Here is a 10961-nt window from a genome sequence, read left to right as displayed (position 1 = left end):
AAGGAGCGACATCAGTTAGATTAACGTCTTATAGGATCTATGACATCACAAAGACCCGTCATGACATCACTTCCTGTATGAACGGCTTCGACGCTGAAGACAAGTAGCATTTATTTACAAGATTGTCCCGTTACGTGTTGAAGACCACATGCTGCAGTCCACTGTCTCACACACTGTCTCATGTCTCATACTGTCTCATGTCTCACACTGTCTCTCATACTGTCCATGTGTGTCCACGATGCGATGCAGAGAACATCTGGAAAGCCGCTGCATGTCGTGCTCTCCCTAAAGTTCTGTTGGTTTATTTGTCTCTTAATAAACTTCTGGATGTTCCTCGTTTCACTGCTTCATTTGATCACATGTCAGATTATGAATAATAGAAATACACTGATTCACACATAAAACTCATAGTTCTATATGGTCATCTACACACACACATATGATACATAAGCTTTTTAATCATCTGCTCATCTTCCTTTAAGTTTATTTGCCGTTGTGTTAAATAAATCCTTGATGTCGATCATCTCAATTTGAGCTGATCGTGGGACATTTGATCGACTTAGCTGAACCACGTACGAGGAACGGGGCCCTGGATCGGTATTGCAGGACAAAAGTGGAACGATGGACTTAAACACCTGAAGTAAACAAAGTGGACTCATTAGAGAACGTTTTTTATTAAAATATTAAACTTTAAATTCTGGGCACAAAAGAGGCGCCTCAGTCACAAAAGGGAGAAAGCTCCAACGTAGAGAGGTCACTTAACAAAAACAAACCAGGTAAAACACCACCTGGGGGACAAACCTAAGCTCTCCAGATCCAAATCAACACTAAAGACAACTAGTAGGAAACCCGCCCCAGTCCCTCAGTCCCAGAGCGCGGGGCCCGTCATGGACATGTACTCGTCCAACTGAGCGTCCAGGCGGCTCTTGGTCATGGACATGTACTCGTCCAGCTGTGCGTCCAACCGGCTCTTGGTCTTGGCCATGTACTCGTCCAGCTGTGCGTCCAGCTGACGCTTCGTCGGAATGCGGCCTTTGCCCACGCACCGCCTCCCAGAGGAAGTGACCCCGCCCCTCTGCAGGTGTGTTCGTCCTGTAAAAAGGTACACGAATCAGGTGTTAAGCATGTTTGTGTCCCATACCTGATGTCATGAAGACAAAGACCTTCAGAGCGCAGTGAGACAACCCACAGGTGAGAGCACAGGTGGGACAGTATTAAGTACGTTAGGTAAGCATTCATCCACTTACCGATCATTTTGCTGACCTTTTTCATCCTCACGAGGCGACGCTTCCCGAGTGGTCTGTGAAGGTTTCCTGGTCCTGAACAGGAGGGAACAAGGAGGTAGAGATACAGATGAAGGAGGGAACAAGGAGGTAGAGATACAGATGAAGGAGGGAACAAGGAGGTAGAGATACAGATGAAGGAGGGAACAAGGAGGTAGAGATACAGATGAAGGAGGGAACAAGGAGGTAGAGATACAGATGAAGGAGGGAACAAGGAGGTAGAGATAGAGATGAAGGAGGGAACAAGGAGGTAGAGATACAGATGAAGGAGGGAACAAGGAGGTAGAGATACAGATGAAGGAGGGAACAAGGAGGTAGAGATACAGATGAAGGAGGGAACAAGGAGGTAGAGATACAGATGAAGGAGGGAACAAGGAGGTAGAGATACAGATGAAGGAGGGAACAAGGAGGTAGAGATAGAGATGAAGGAGGGAACAAGGAGGTACAGATAGAGATGAAGGAGGGAACAAGGAGGTACAGATAGAGATGAAGGAGGGAACAAGGAGGTACAGATAGAGATGAAGGAGGGAAAGAGGAAACTACCACCCGGTACACACGTCTGCAAGTGGAGGCGGAGCTCCTTGTCCACCTGTACTTGTTCATGAAGCTCCAGAAGCCCGGAGGTCTGGACGTGCTCTGCCGCCAGCCGAGTCGAGTCCAGACGCTGCTCCTCCTGGAGCGCTGCCCCACAGGCGGGTCAGGGCGCAGATCAGAGCGTTAGCCAGGTAGGAGGTGTGCACACCTGGAGGAATCCCCTCCCACATCTACAGCTCTGTGACTCACCGGCAGGCAGAGCGGCCATGACCTCTCTGTCTCCACCAGCAGCACCACACGTGGGGACACACACCCCTCCTGCTGCTGCAGCATGGCAGGGTCAAAGGTAACACCTCTAGAGAGGCTCCGCTGGTCTACCAACACCTGAGAGAAGCTACAGGTAGACGGGAGTGAGACAACACAATACTGGGTTCCATTATTTCATCCGGTTCTGTCTTTTGGACCCACAAGAATGAATTAATGAAGCCGTGAATGAAAGATACACATGAAGTTCTGTTGTGATGCAGCAGACTCACCGCTCGTCCAGAGACACTGTGGACGTACTTCTCGGGAAAAACGAGCTCGCTTTGGAATCCGTCGGCTGCTGGTCTCCCCGACTCATCCTTAATAAACACGTGCACACGCTGACTAATAAACACGTGCACATGCTGACTAATAAACACCTGCACGCGCTGACTAATAAACACCTGCACGCGCTGACTAATAAACACCTGCACACGCTGACTAATAAACACCAGCACGTGCTGACTAATAAAGACCCGCGCGGGTCACTAATAAAGACCCGCACGCGCTGACTAATAAACACCTGCACGCGCGGACTAATAAACACACGCACGCGCTGACCGCCCGCGACGAACACGAGCAGTTCCCGCGAGCCTGGAGCGAGCCTACGCCCTGCCCTTTGACCTCCTTCAAGTAAAACGTGCGTTTATTGTGAATAATAACAGCCGAATTTGAGAAAATACCTCAACGAGCCCAGAAGTGTGAACCTTTGGTCTATGCCGTGTTTTATAATCACTAATCATTATCATCATTAAGTTGCGCTCGTTGCTAGCAACATCCTTTCGAGCTAACGTTAGCGGCCTTAGCTTGAGCTTTAAAGACGCGTAGCTCGACAGGTGCCAAATTAAACTCTGGTTAATTCCATTAAGTCCGCCGAAATCCATACAGCAATCTATCAATAACTAACGTTAAATATTAAAACTTAGATTACGGTTAGCCGTACGGTTAGATACATCCATGGCTGTAACTCACGGGCACAAGGGACAAAGCTCACCTTAAATGTCCACAACGAGGCGATGAGAACTCACCTGGCGCTAAGCTGGGAGCAGCTGCAGCTAATGCTAGTTAGCGGGACGTCACGTTTCTTGTCTGGCAACAGCTAGCTGGCGTGACGTCATGTGCGTTATATGACAACCGCTAGCTAGCGTGACGTCACGTTTCTTGTCTGGCAACACCTAGTTAGCGGGATGTCACGTGCGTTGTAGTGGTAACAGCAACTGCCGAGTTATGTTGGAAAAGGTGTCAAATAGTTTGTGTTTAGATCCCCGTTGGTCACGTTTTCAGCTTCAGTCTATTTAATACTCGTGTTACTTGTTTAATGAAGGTCAATGGGCATAGAAGATTTACTTCAATTATTTATTTATGTACTTAAATTATATTATTTCTTATCTGGTGATTTATTTTCGGTTTCCAGATTCAGAAAGTAGCTCTTTTCGTTTAATTTATTTTATAAATGTTTTTCCATCTAATTTGTACTAATTTGCACATTTAGAAGCTTATAAGTAACATTTGAATATACATGAACCAACATTACTTAGAATACTGTGAAGTTGACCTGTGGGTAATGAAGGGTTCGTTTAAGACTCAATGTGTCTGAGAGCCTCAAACACCTCGGACAACGGGAACCAAACCCTGATGCATTGATTTATACTGCTCTTTACTGCTTTTATACAAACATATATATACACTGAAAATAGTATTTATATATATGTATATATATATATGATGATGATAGTATTTATCGCCATATTTGTACTTTTGTTGTTGACATTGCTAATGCTTTAAATACACATAATCCAAGAGAGAACGTCGAAGCCGCCTGACTTCCTGTTATGTCTGGCTGTCTGGTCCCCCCCCCACACACACACACACACACACACACTCACACACTCTGTCTCTCAGGCAGTCTGGATCCCACAGAAGACACGCAGACACGCGGCGCATCTCGTCACATGCAGCAGATCACAACCCGGTGAGTCGAGCCGGAGACGACCTGTCTGTCTGAATTCTGTTAATGCGTCCGTCTCACTGTCTTTGTCTGTCTCTCTGGGTCTGTCCATCGCTCTCTGTGTCTCTCTGTGTCTCTGTCTGATATATACACTCCCTGTACTATTACATTAGTTACATTATACATTACATATATTAGTGTATATAGTGCTAGGGTCATGTTTAGGAGTATTATTGTAGTACAGGACCCCAAATGTCATGTCCCTCATTGCTGTCTTTGTTGATCAGGTGACCATGTCTGTGCTTAGCCCCGCCCCCAGCAGCGCTGACGCCTGCCTCAGCATCGTTCACAGCCTGATGTTCCATCGGCAGGGAGGCGACAACGAGGGCTTCGCCAAGCGCGCCATCGAGAGCCTGGTGAAGAAGCTGAAGGAGAAGAGGGAGGAGCTGGACTCCCTCATCACCGCCGTCACCACCAACGGCCTCCACCCGAGCAAATGCGTGACCATCCAGAGGACGCTGGACGGGCGGCTGCAGGTAGGACGTCCAACGTAGTCTCAGCAACGCATACAGGTACACAACGGTCTGTTGAGGTAGTCGATCATGTTCTACACCACTATCTTTAGAAGGTCCCCGGCCCACGTCAGGAGAGGCGGGTCCACCCTGGACTGGTCTGCAGTCATATCGAGACACACAACCACCACACAGTCACCACTAACCCTCCGAGCACGATTTTGTCACGGGGAGAACATGCAGACTCCACCCAGGAAGGTGTTTCTCATCGTGCTAACCACAAAAATGCATCCTGGGAGTTGTAGTTGTCTTCTGTCCTTCAGTTTTTATCAAAGAACATCATATGTTTGGTCTCCAGGAGGATTTGTTGTTATTCCTGTGTGTGTCTGCCCCTCAATGTCTGTCTGTGTGTGAGTGTGTGTGGGTAAGTGTGTTTGTGTGTGTGTTCCATGTGATCCCTGCCTGTCTATCACTCACCTGTCTGTCTCTCTCCGTGTCTGCGGGTAGGTGGCGGGTAGGAAAGGCTTCCCCCATGTGATCTATGCCCGTCTGTGGCGATGGCCGGACCTCCATAAGAACGAGCTGAAACATGTGACCTTCTGTCAGTTTGCCTTCGACCTAAAGTACGACAGCGTGTGTGTGAACCCGTACCACTACGAGAGAGTGGCGTCCCCCGCCGCCGCAGGTGAGCCTGCCGCTCATTAATATTCACGAGGACAGGAGGCGTCCGCAGCTCATTGGTCGACCCTGTCTCGCCTGTGTCCTTCTTCAGGTCCAACGTCTCTGATAAAGGAGGAGTTCATGCAGGACTCGCCCCCTCAATCTGACCCATACAGCCAGCCCCGCCCTCTCAGCATGTATCCCAGCATGCCCCTCTCTCCTTCAGGTCAGTTGAGGATAAGTCCCGCCCCTTTCCGGTGGAAGCCAATATTGTCTTAAAAGCTAATTACAAAGATGACCCAGGAGACAAACTTTCTGATTCCGACATGAAGTGGCAGCGTTTCTGCGATTGCAGTGAGACGAGGAGAAAAGGTGATGTCGTGATCTTCGCAATAAAACACTTTTGACCCGACGAGCCAATCGGTGCTGAGATCTTTACGGCGTCGTCATTTCCATCCAACTCCTGGTCCTTTCAGTCCAAATTAGTTGCCATCTCGTCGACTTTCCTGGTGTCATCGGAGCCGTTTCTGGTGACGTGGAAGCACGTGTCGCTCTGCACTTCCTGTCCTGAATGACGTGCGCAACCTCTTCACCCCCCCGCTGTCAGACCTTCTTCTTGAAATGTCCTAGAGTAAACCCATCTATCTTTGAATTCAATACCAATTAAAAATGGTATAATAATTTAAAAAAAACGGAAAAAAATGTATTTAAATGAAAGGTAATAAATATGTTTTAAATGAGCATATATCACTGAACCCACCTCTGTATTCAGGTGCGCGTTCGTTGTCTATTGTCCTGCGCCGTGTCTTACAGGCAGCAGCTCCATGTCGGCTGTCGGTTGTGGGAGGGGCAGAGGGGGGGTCTGTAGCGATGGCCCCGGGCTACTTCAGACCGCCCCCCCCCAAAACCATGAAGGCCATGCATCCCCCTCTCACCCCCCCCAACTCAGCCCTCACAATCCCACCGCGCCACCGCAGCCCGACTACAGCGGCCCCCCCAAAAGTGGTAAAGAAGACACACCTGTGCACACACCTGTACTGAAGTACAACACAGGTAAAAACTATAAGTACAGCTGGCAACACATGAGTAGTAGTAACCGTTAATACAAGAAGTAGGTGCGTTACAATAGTTGTATTAATGGAGTAGAAGTAGTAGGGACATAGCTATTACTAGTAGTTGTAGTGGAATTAGAATATTTACAGTAGCAGCAGAAGTAGTAGCTATTACAGTGGCAGTAGCTACAGCATTAGTTGTAGTACTTATACCACAGCAATGTCAGTACTATGAGACGGATATTGACCTTCGACCTGTGTCTCTGCAGCCACCTGGCCAGGTAACAACTCCGCCCCCTACAGCCCTACAGGACGGAAAGGGCGGAGCCACCACCAGCCTCCATTAGATCATCATCAACACGCCCCTAACAGTCACTTGTGTATGACATCATGATAAATAACCCGAAGACTGCAGTAGTAGTATTTTAATGTTGAGTGGTATTAAGTATACTGAGTATGTATGTTTGTTCCTGCAGGGTCACAGCACCACAGTTCTTCCTCGTATCCACAGGCGGTGTCCAACCACCCCGGTACCAACTCTGTCCAACTGTCCAATTTCTCTTACTTTTAAAACGTCCTACTTTAAAGAAAATTGTGCTTTTTCAAAAGACATTTTAAAGTCGGGACATTTAAAAACAATTTGAGTTCAAAAGAAAAATTCTGAATATGTTGCGGCGTCCAGTCGGGAATAACTTACCTCAAAAGGAAAGGTATATCGGGGGCAAGTAGGCCTGAGGCCTGGATCTGTTCAGCCTAGTGAGGTCACAGAGGAAAAGGTCAAGAACATTATTATACACAATAAAACAGGAAATAAACTAAACTGTGACTATATAAAAATAAAAACCCAATATATAAATGCTCACTTTTTTAAAACGTCCTATAGAAGATCCGTCCGTTAATAAATGTCTAAAAATAGTTAAACATCCCCGATTTTAAAAACCTTACCATAATGCCTTTAATTAACAGAAGTCTCCCCACTGTCTCCCTTTGTCTCTGTCGTGTCCCAGGTCCAGAGTTCTGGTGCTCCATCTCGTACTTTGAGTTGGATGTGCAGGTCGGGGAGATGTTTAAGGTCCAGTCCAGCTGTGCTCTGGTCACCGTGGACGGCTACGTGGATCCTTCAGGGGGAGACCGTTTCTGTTTGGGACAGCTGAGTAATGTCCACCGCACCGCCTCCAGCCACCAGGCCAGGTGACCCGTCCCCTCCAGCGTCGGCATCAGCGCTGTGAGGAGGCGCAATGTCTCACACGCCTCCTTCTTCTTCTTCTACACCTTGTTTACCCGCAGGCTTCACATTGGTCGGGGGGTGCAGCTGGAATGTCGCCGGGAGGGAGACATCTGGATGCGTTGCCTTAGCGACCACTCACTGTTCGTCCAGAGTTTGTACTTGGACCGCGAGGCGGGCCGAGCTCCGGGAGACGGGGTCCATAAGATCTACCCCGGAGCTTACATCAAGGTGAGTCTATATGCAGACGATTTACTGCATTATGCAGATATGTTGTATGTTGTAATTAGCTAGTTAGCCAGCCGTCTGCTAGTTAGCTTACTAGTATGCAAACAGCTTAGTGTATTAGCAACGTCATTTAGTCTATACGTACTATTTATATCTCATAATTGAGTCTATAATCTGTCTGTCCCTCACCTGTCTTTCTGTCCATCCTGTCTGGTTCTCACCTGTCTGTCTCTTCAGGTCTTTGACCTGAGGCAGTGTCACAGGCAGATGCAGCAGCAGGTGACAGCGGTTGTTGGTGCGATTTCGGGGCCGAACGGCGTGGGTGGGATCGCCCCTGCAGTCAGTGAGTATCAGAATCAGAAGCCATTTATGGCCACATATGTTACACATAGAGAAATTTGCAATATAAGAATAAAAGAAGATAAAGTAAAATACGATAAAGTAATACAAGCAAGAATTAACAATATAAACAGAGAAATACGTTAAAACACGCATGCATGACCATATGTTTCCATGGTGAGAGAAACCACTCTGCAAGTGTTCCCGGGATGGACTATTTTGGTCAATGGGGGATACGGACTTGGTTCAAGAGACCAACTGCTGACGTCAGCTGTTGGCTCTGTAGGCGAACTGCAGGGGGTCCAGGAAGGTCTTCAGGTGGGACAGGGCTAGCCGTTCAAAAGACTTCATGGCCACAGAGGTCAGGGCGACGGGGATGAGGGTGGAGGCCTTGAAGCAGGTCTCCAGTGAGATGTTAAAGACGTTGGTATACGCCGGAGACAGCGTATCAGCACAATAGTTCAGGGTGGAGAGAGAATAGAGAGAGGCGTCCATGTGATAGAGGATGTGGGGGATTGATGGGGGGGGGGGCATGGGCCCTGTGGTGGGACGGGGGGACTGGAGGGTGTGAAGGCTGTGGATGAGTTCAGGACTGCTCCTTTGTGTGTCAAAGCGGCAGTAGACATCGTTCAGCCTGTTGGCCTCGCGGAGGTTCTTCATGAAGTGGGGGGGCTTTGGGCTCGTAGTGGAAATCTTTCTGAGGCCTTTCCAGACAGAGAACTGCTGTTGGAACATCTCCAAGTACAGTCCTTTGGCGTCTCTTATGGCCCTGCCTAACCTGTATTTGGACTCTTTAAACAAGTCCTTGTCTCCTGTCTGTCTGTGTTGGTTCCTCCTCTTGAGACCCAAGTATTCTGAGTAAAGCTGTGACTTCCTGTCTCCCTCCAGGTGTGTGTTCCTCAGCAGGCCTCAGCGTGGACGACCTGCGGCAGTTGTGCACTGTGCGCATGAGCTTCGTCAAAGGTTGGGGGTGCGACTACCCGCGTCAGAGCATCAAGGACACACCCTGCTGGCTGGAGGTCCACTTGCATCAAGCGCTGCAGCTGCTCGACCAGGTGCTACACACGCTGCTGCCACGAGACCACGTTGTCTGACACGGCCGTGCTTCCTCTGTGGGCTTCGGGTGGGCGGGGCTTAGTTCACAGTACGACCAATCAGCACAGAACTTTGTTCGGGAGACGTTGCAAACCTGTCAGGGGGATCAGAACACCTTCAGACAATCAGATCACCGCAGTATTGCATCTTTCCTGTCAAATGAGTTCCCATGGTTACCAGCATCCAATTTTGCACATTAGAAGGGTCAGTTTTCTCCTTTTGGAAAGCTCATTATTAATTGTTTTGTACTTCACTTCCAGATTTCTGAAAAGTTGTATCCAAGGTGACTCAGACCGTTCGATAGGTTCAATTCCTGGACAGTTTAGTTTCTAAAGGCTTATGTGGGTTATGGTTCTTGGCATTGCCATCTTGTTTTTCCAATCAGTGTTACATTACATGTCATTTAGGTGACGCTTTAATCCAAACCGACTAACAATAAGTGCATTTCAACAATAAGGAAACACACCCAGGATAACAAAAAAGTGCAATTTCACACATCTGGACAGGAATAGGTAGAGAATATGTAGTCTCTGGAAGAGACCTGTCAATCACTGTCGCCCGCCCTCAGCGCCCTGCCATCCCCTGCTTTATGGTTTGTTTGACTCTAATTGGACTATCATTTACTAAATAAACATCATGCTGTATTGGATCATTCACCAGGGGGCTACTGCACGAAACCCGGATAAGAGATTATGTCGGGATATTCAGGTTATCCTGGAGGAACTTACCTCTGACTTGGTTGCACGAAAGCAGGTTGAATTAAACCCGGCCAAGGAGCGATTTATTCTTTGCAGCTAAGAGCCAGGCTAAGATTAATCCTGCAGTCTCATGTGTTAAATCAGCTGATCTGATCCCAAACAAACGGGTTTAACAGATGAGGGCGATTTCTAAAGTCAATTCGCCTGTTTCTTCCTGCAACATGATGCCCATTTCTGAACCACGTGTTGGATGAAGAAGCTCTGACACTGAGACGTGCTCTCAGACGTGAGAAGGTGTTTAGATGGACCAGCATGAAGCTCTCACCATCCCACAGATGCTCTGCATGGCACTGAGCTTCTTATATGACGAACCTGTAAATAAAGACACAATTTGCCGTACTGTCAGAAGGGCGTGTTTGGCACTGAAGTCCTTAGCTCACATCTTTATTACCTTCATGGCCACAGAAGAATGTGGTACATCAAAGAGGATTTCCACAAGATTGCAGATAACATGAATTATAGATTTTCAATAAAGGTTTAGATCAAAAATGAGCAGGCATCTTGTAAGTCATTTCTACACACCATTTGCAAACTTACCACCCTGCAAAATGTTTTTGTATTTTATCTTTACTTGAGTCATGTTTGTTCTGTATGATCATTAAAGATATTTAGAATCTGACACAACTTAGAGAGATTTGTGCATATGGTTATAAAACATTTCCTCACATTGTGAATAACAGTTTTAAATGAGTCAATTTCCAGAGGAACGTTCCCTCTATATGGCAAAGTATGGGGTAAATAATACATTTTATTTATATGTACATGGTAGGCTACTCAAAGACACTCTACTTGTACAACATTCCTAGTCAGTTTTTCTCTTTTTAATTACAGCTGCCATATTCCTTTTTTTGCATATTGCATAATTTAAGCTTCACCTCCTCATATATTTGATCAGTAGCTGTTCAGCGGGTGAGAAATATGCTCCATGCAGCGTCTTCTCCATTTCTGCATCAGTAAATCTGTGATGGACACCGTGGTCTACTTCAGAAAGCCGTGGACTGATCCCAGCTGTGTGCACCTGGAT

General features: G+C 47.4%; 2 protein-coding genes across 3 annotated transcripts; one reads left to right on the top strand and one right to left on the bottom strand.

Annotated features, from left to right (window-relative positions):
- Positions 1–430: 430 nt before the first annotated feature.
- LOC119198118 (uncharacterized) lies at positions 431–3490 on the bottom strand. 2 transcript variants are annotated; one of them, XM_037455000.2, is made up of 6 exons: positions 3115–3490; positions 2354–2440; positions 2067–2211; positions 1841–1964; positions 1248–1319; positions 431–1092 (listed from the first exon to the last, which is right to left on the bottom strand). In XM_037455000.2, exons 2-6 carry the CDS (start codon positions 2437–2439, stop codon positions 863–865), a joined length of 657 nt encoding a protein of 218 aa, XP_037310897.1. In that variant the 5' UTR covers position 2440; positions 3115–3490; the 3' UTR covers positions 431–862. The 2 variants fall into 2 exon arrangements, with proteins under 2 accessions (XP_037310897.1, XP_037310896.1); XM_037454999.2 differs by having other exon boundaries at positions 3149–3489.
- A 518-nt stretch (positions 3491–4008) lies between these two features.
- smad10b (SMAD family member 10b) lies at positions 4009–10429 on the top strand. The gene is made up of 11 exons (XM_037454981.2): positions 4009–4092; positions 4376–4604; positions 5088–5265; positions 5353–5466; positions 6054–6293; positions 6562–6672; positions 6769–6822; positions 7300–7483; positions 7580–7748; positions 7983–8088; positions 8973–10429. Exons 1-11 carry the CDS (start codon positions 4073–4075, stop codon positions 9176–9178), a joined length of 1611 nt encoding a protein of 536 aa, XP_037310878.2. The 5' UTR covers positions 4009–4072; the 3' UTR covers positions 9179–10429.
- The last annotated feature ends 532 nt before the right edge of the window (positions 10430–10961 follow it).

The sequence above is a fragment of the Pungitius pungitius genome, chromosome 11 (genome assembly GCF_949316345.1).
Source record: "Pungitius pungitius chromosome 11, fPunPun2.1, whole genome shotgun sequence".
Lineage (NCBI taxonomy): Eukaryota > Metazoa > Chordata > Actinopteri > Perciformes > Gasterosteidae > Pungitius > Pungitius pungitius.
This window is presented reverse-complemented; position numbering and strand designations above follow the sequence as displayed.